At 39.4% G+C, this 7020-nt stretch overlaps 1 protein-coding gene across 1 annotated transcript in view; it reads left to right on the top strand.

Annotated features, from left to right (window-relative positions):
- ca7 (carbonic anhydrase VII) overlaps positions 1 to 5398 on the top strand; it is an 8617-nt gene extending 3219 nt beyond the window's left edge. Inside the window, exons 3-7 of the mRNA XM_005724227.2 lie at positions 1265 to 1383; positions 1659 to 1754; positions 1895 to 1957; positions 2069 to 2224; positions 4437 to 5398. Coding sequence (XP_005724284.1) covers positions 1265 to 1383; positions 1659 to 1754; positions 1895 to 1957; positions 2069 to 2224; positions 4437 to 4556 — 554 coding nt within the window. The 3' untranslated portion in view covers positions 4557 to 5398. The remainder of the gene's footprint in view (positions 1 to 1264; positions 1384 to 1658; positions 1755 to 1894; positions 1958 to 2068; positions 2225 to 4436) is intronic.
- The last annotated feature ends 1622 nt before the right edge of the window (positions 5399 to 7020 follow it).

Raw genomic sequence — 7020 nt, 5'->3', positions numbered from 1 at the left:
CAGATACTCCCTTCACCCTGGCCAAAAAGGCTAAAATGACCAAAGAAAAAGTGGGAAACAGTTAAACATGAGAGGTTTTTGGAGAAAGTTGGTGGTTTTTTTCCCCCATTGATTAAGCACTGCTTCCAGTCAACAGTGATACCATAAATCCCCTATAGCTGCAGAAAAGGCTGACATTGTTGCCTTTTTTACAAAAAAACAGCTAAACATGAGAGGTTTTTGGACAAAGTTTGTGTTCTTCATTCTTTAAGCACCGGTTCGAGCACCGTTTGAGCACCGGCACCGTTTTAAAAGTACCGGTTTGGTACTGGTATCGGTTAAAACCTAAACGATACCCATCCCTACTCCTGGGTGTTGACTAATGATGTCAGACGTTCGTGTGATGCTACACAAAGGATAGTTTGTGATGTGTTCTCATGAAATGACATTTTCTAATGCCTTCGCAGATATTCAAATTCACTTTTATTTTTATTTATGCATGCAACAAGTCATTTTAGGGCACTATGGAGTGACATAGAGAAGGTTAGATGGAGCTGAACTAAGTCTTCATGGTTCTAGAGAAAGCATAGAACATGTATGAGGACAACAAGGCAGCGGTGAGGCGTCTGCTAGGAGTCACAGATGGATTCAAGGTAGATGTGAGATTACATCATGGATTGTCTCCAAACCCCTTCTTGTTTTCTACACTGATGACAGGTTGACAGATGAGGTCAGACAGGAGTCTCTGTGAACTGTGATATTTGCACAGTTCACAGATTACATTGTGATCTTTGGTGACAAAAAACAGGACTCAGAGCTGGAGGTGGAAGTATGGAAGATGTTAAGATTTTCACTGAGATTATACCATATGAGAATCAGAAATGAGTATATCAGAAGGAAAGCTCAGGTTGAGCATTTTGGAGACCAAGTTAAAGGAAGACTGAGATGGTTTGGGCATGTTAAGAGGAGGGATAGTGGTTCTATTGGACCAAAGATGTTGAATATGGGACTGCCAGGCAGGAGGAAGAGACCTTAGAGGTGGTTCATGAATGTCGTAAAAGAGGAGTCAAGATGTAAGTAGAGCAGAGAGAAGCAGAGTCTCTGCTGTAGCGACTCCTGAAAAGAGCATGCAAAGAAGAACATTTTAGGGCTCTAAATTTTGTGAGGCAGAGACCTGCGAAGAGAAATCAAACAACAAAAGGTATGGGGAAGTGCTTGCACGGAAACACCAACACTTTTTTTTTTTTGTTTACCTCTACAGTACATCTCTCTGTATCTCCCACAGTGATCAAGGGAGGCCCACTCGATAACCCCTACAGACTGAAACAATTTCATTTCCACTGGGGTGGAAAAGGACATGAAGGCTCTGAACACACTGTTTCAGGAGAAGGCTTTGCATCTGAGGTAGGTTTCTGTTGAGTTTAAATCCTTTATCTCAGTATCTGATGGCCAAATGCAGGTTAAGAAAACTTATATAATTATAATAGGGTGTGTGTACTGGTAAAAATGTATATGGTAACAGGTGGTGGTGCAGACTTTGCTATAAAAAGATATTTATACTCATAAAAAGATACTGATATTCTCTTATTTCATAGCACACAGAAAGGGCTGCAATGTGGTATGCATGACTTCATTTATTTACCTTATTTTTCTTATTCTTTTTGTTTCCTCGCTTGTAGCTTCATTTAGTTCACTGGAATGCTGTCAAGTACAAAACGTATGGAGAGGCATCAACTGCGCCCGATGGTCTTGCCGTTCTTGGTATCTTTTTAGAAGTAAGACATTTCTCTCAATCCCATCTTCTGTCCTCATGCCCGATAATGATAGTATGAAACCATCTTAGTGGAAGTTAATAATATGTGAGAAACGTGGCGCATGCATGTGTGTGTAAAAATATATCTATCTGTTATGTAAGACAGGTGATGACCACAGATGGCTCCACATGATAACGGATGTTCTGTACATGGTGAAGTATAAAGTGAGTAGCCTAGCTGTGATTGTTGACTTATTTTATTGCATATATAAAAAAAAGAATGGTCTGTGAGTTGCATTTTTGCAGTGTTGCAGCTATATTGTCTTTATGTTTCAGGGCAGTATCACAGATTTCAAAGGTTTCAACCCCAACTGCCTGCTTCCCAGCAGTCTTCACTACTGGACCTACCTCGGCTCTCTAACCACACCTCCGCTACACGAGAGCGTTATCTGGATCATCCTGAAGGAGCCAATCGAAGTGTCTGAAAAGCAGGTGAGTGCTGCAATTGTGACCACTTTACACACCCAGTTTCTAACTTAGGCAGTGCTTTTGTTTTGCATTAGAAACGTTTTCTGTTCTACAAAATGGAGATGGAGAATTGTGGCTATATTGTCATGACATGATTGTGTTGGGGATGAATCATTAACAGTAAATGAGTCTATACTCCACCAATAATCTTATCTGTAATAGATAATGATTATTCCACGTTCTGTTATACAGCCACTCAGAGACATCATTAAGTAGTACTCAGCAGTGGGTAATGACTCTGGCAAAAGCTCTGTTTTACTAAAGTAGAAGATCTACAATCGTTGCTTCAGAAGAAGAATATCAGGTGTGATCGTTTTTTCATAGCGTTTAGTTAAAAAATGAACGTATTAAACAGAACCGTGAAACTGTCAGAAATTGTGACCTACATTCATCTGTAAGCCAGTATAGCTTGAGGCATTGAAGCGCCAGTTGATCACTCAGTTGTGACAGCCACGAGTCTTCGTCTGTATTATGGTTGGCTATGCTCCACTGGTCTCCAGGGAGTGTATAGAAAGAAAAAAATAGCCTTTAGGGGGAGGGGTGGTCTAGCACATAAGCACAGAGCCCACCACCCCTTCCCTTATCAGAGTCTTTGTTTTGCGGTCCTGGCGGTGTAGGGTCTGACCTGGTAACTCCAATGAGGCAGTGGATGTTTGGATGAAGCCAGGACTTACAGTCAGCAGACAACACCTCCGGACAAAGTGGTTGTAGTAAATCTGGCATTGGTAATGAAGAGGATGGAAGCGGTGATTTGTGTTGTTTTCGCAGCTGGAGTGATAGCAAGCGCTCCATCCCTACTTTTCTCTTGCGTTTCCTCTCCCTGTGCCGTCTGCATTGCTTGCTGTTCCCGACAGTAAACCACAGAGGACACAGTGGTCTTGCAATCTCAGGTGGGATACTGTTGGTCCAATCCGAAGTAAAGTCCAGGTTCAAAGCTGAGACAGATGTCTGTTAGTTCCTGAAGAATGAAAGTGATCAGTAGATTGCAGGAAGACTCAACGAAAAGGTGTAAAAACATAAAAGGTGCACAATAGTTGGGAGTGCTGTGCCGCTGCATACGTCCATATGTGCTGCCATCTTTGCACCAGTCAAGGTTTCCTTTGTTTTCAAACCACAGTTCATAAAGATCTTTTTTTTTTTATCCACGCCTCTTAGCACAGAATTTAATCAGAAAGTTAAGGTCTGATAACTGCAGGATGTCAAAATTAACTAACTGGATGCCTGCACATGCCTTCCAGGTCCCCCTGTGAGTCTCTTGTAGCCACTGCTGGCCAGTCTCAGGATTATTCTATTAATTTGTTGATTTTTTTTTTCCCTTTATTTTCTCTAGTTGCCTGTTTTGCAAATCTATAATTGTACATGAGGAACCAGAGGTTTTATTGGTGGAGGCACTGTTGGTGTTGGTCATGAACTATCTATAAACCCATATCTGTAGCATTGCTTGGGGTGAATGTAAGACAGGCAACTGGCCCCACAGACTATAACTCCATTCCTCAAGCCTTTGATCCCCTCCAGCTGATTATCCTGATGGGTGACTGGATGGGTACAGGGATTTGATTGAAAACTGCTTACATGGAGACCCAGCAGGGAACAGCCTTTATATAATAAGGAATTACTCCTGTAGGAATTACTGTTTTTCATTTCCCTACATAATGGTAGACACAGAGTTAGAGAGGAAGTGCCAAATTCTAACTTGGTTTTGTGGGTACTTGTAAGTTTAGGAAGCTGTTTTATCTGTGCCATGGAGCTGTATTAAAACTCATCAGTGAGCCACAGCTTTGCAGTGAGAAACACTAGAAGGTCATTAGAAAGTTCTAAATTGATCTAAGCTGATCCTACGTGTGTTCTGCTGTCAGTGCAGCATCAAACTGCCTCTAAAAAATTTGCTAAACCTGCTGCTGTTTGAGTAATTATTGCAGAAAACTGCCCAAGTGCTGTAGGCAATTGTTTACAGAAATCTGTTTTTGAATTATGACTACAGTATAAGTGTGCTTGGAGATGGGAAGCCAGGTTTGCTTTAGAGATGAGCATATGTTGTTGATTATTGGACCTTTCATGGGATTTGTTAAGTTATACTCTGCATATTTGTCTTATTATAGCATCTAATATGGAGGAAGGGTTGTGCAGGAAATGAATGTCTTTTCCAGAGTTCATGTTTCTGTCCCTCTGAATGCAGCTGGGGATGTTCAGAATGCTTCTGTTCACCGAAGAGGACGACGATCAGAAGATGCGGATGGAAAACAACTTCAGGCCTCCCCAGCCTATCAAAGGGAGGAGAGTGCGTTCCTCCAATTAATATGACCTCTGGAGGTCTGAAGTCATAAATAACCAACGCTGTTTTTAGACAACAGTAACTGCAATAACACGAGAATACTTTCACCTCACGATAGCTTATCTTGAAGGGTTTGTGATTGTAGGTAAAACAGAAGTAAAACGCTGCAATAATTGTCATCCCTGGTGGTGTACCCCCCACCCATGTGAAACTTTAATGGCAGTAGAGGGAATTATTTTAGGGGCCAAAAAAAAGGATTTTGTTAAGTTTACTAGGAAGTAGAATAAAACCAGCATTTACAGTCATTATTATCATTATCACAATCACAAACTGTAAGTTTAATAGGTTGCACCAATACTTGAACCAACGATTAAGGAAAACAAGAGGGCACAACAACAAGCACAAAACCTTTTCACTCCTTTTATCATATATACCTGCTAATCCCATATCGTTGTAGTCTGTAGCTGTTTCCAGACTAATGCCATATCCCTTTGCTGTCTGCAGATCTAAACTCCCCTTACTGATTGCCATTGATTCCTTGTTAATCCAGCCTGGATTCCCAGTCCTTGTGGCTATAGATTCCTTCCAGTAGGGCCAGTGATGCTTTTATCTCAACTGCTCCGTGGACCATAATTGAGTGCATGAAAGTCAGATCGGTTTACAGTCCACAAATGCTATTAATCCCAAAACATGGTAACTGTTAAGGTCTTATTAAACTTCAGGAGTCCAAACAAGGCCCTATTTAAAATCTTTGAAGCGTTCTGTGATGATCAGATCATTATTAATTCTGTCGGGAGCATCACACGATGGTTATTACTGTGCAGGATGTATTATTATTATTATTATTATTATTATTATTATTATTATTATTATTATTACACCTGTGAATCAGCAACAGGGGGAAAAAAGTTATAGAGTTTTCACCTAAAATCTGTGTTCGTGTTCACCATTTGAGTTGCTGTAACAGTTGCGTGACTGTAACCTTTTACCTGTTATCCAGAATTAGGTGGAGTAATTAAAGCAAATGTTTAAACTCTATCATTGATTAGAAGAGGCAAGAGTTCAAGGTAATTAGTAGCTAGGTTGAAGAGCAGTGGGAAATCTGGGCTGTGATTGGTTAAATATTTACCACCTGTGTTGAAGATGTCTAAGAATACACTGCTTTGAACAACTGAAAATACAAAATGTTAAATACTATAATGTTAAAATGTTAAGAATCAATGTATTAGCAAATATTTTGTAAGGAGAAGGACTTAATGTCAGAAAACTGTAATATATGTTTCAGTATGTATTACTACCAGACAGAAAACATAGTACAGCAATACATAAACGTGATAACCACCATACTTGGAGAAGTCCCGTAACATTTTAGAATACAGAGCCGAATTGTTTTGCTGTCGTATATTTATCGACATATATCTATGGTCCCTAGAATTTAGCTACAATATTTGTCCAGCAGATGGCAGGTTTGGCTGTTTTATTAAAGTTCTAGACTGAATTCTTATTTTTCTGCTATTCATCAGAAATATTTTCATAAAATGAAATTTATATTTACATGTCTGTTTAAACATTTAAATGGTTATTTAAAATATGTAGCTGTTCAAATACTGCTTTATTTAATTTACTGTATCATTAAATAAATGCTTTTTTTCCTCCTGCACCTTGTTTCTACATTCTTAAATTGTTATTTTCTTTCTCAGATTTATTTTATTCTCATTCAGATTTTAGTTACCTATTTATTTGATCTCTAGCATATTCAGCTTGTGTTTATCGTCCTGCAGGTGGCAGTGTCTGCTCTCATTTGTATCAAATCCAGTAGCTACTGATTTGTTTTACACTGAACGTGATAAAAAAATTCACAGAAAATAAATAATTTACAACAGTGCATAGAAACCAATGGTTAAGTAAATTAAGTGATGCATTACTGGCAGGAGAAATACAACATTGTCATCAATGGCATATTTTATCTTACATCGGAGAAAATAACTTCGATAACACTTGACCTTGTCATTGCTGTCCTTTGTCACTGTGTAGGTGTTCAAGAGGTTGCATTACCTCACCTGGTTTCATTTCCACCTGATGTCTATGGAAAAATTCTGCCTCCTGGCTAATGAATAAAAAATGAGAGTAGGCGTATGAAGTATATCTGACACATATTCTCAAGTAATCCCTCAAAAATAGCATCAGTGAGCTTTATTGGGACTGAGAATACCTGAGCGGGCACATCATCTTCAGCCACGATCGATATGCCATGTAATAAAATACTACAGTCAGACCTCAGAAATAGTCGATCACATGTATTTTTAGCACCAGGATATCTACTTGCTTGTCATAGTGATTATTTTGCCAGACAAAGCAACATCTGAGCAACACTGTGAAATACAAACCCGCGGGATAAAAAGTTGTTGTTCAGGCAAAAGAAGAAAGTTGTCTGGAGAGTGTCGTGACAGTCCATGTATTTGTGGAGTACAGAGAAATGTGCGGTGCT

The sequence above is a fragment of the Pundamilia nyererei genome, unplaced genomic scaffold (assembly GCF_000239375.1).
Source record: "Pundamilia nyererei isolate P.nyererei 1_Seehausen unplaced genomic scaffold, PunNye1.0 scaffold00011, whole genome shotgun sequence".
Lineage (NCBI taxonomy): Eukaryota > Metazoa > Chordata > Actinopteri > Cichliformes > Cichlidae > Pundamilia > Pundamilia nyererei.
The sequence above is the reverse complement of the archived record's forward strand: the minus strand, read 5'-3'. Positions and strand labels throughout refer to the sequence as shown.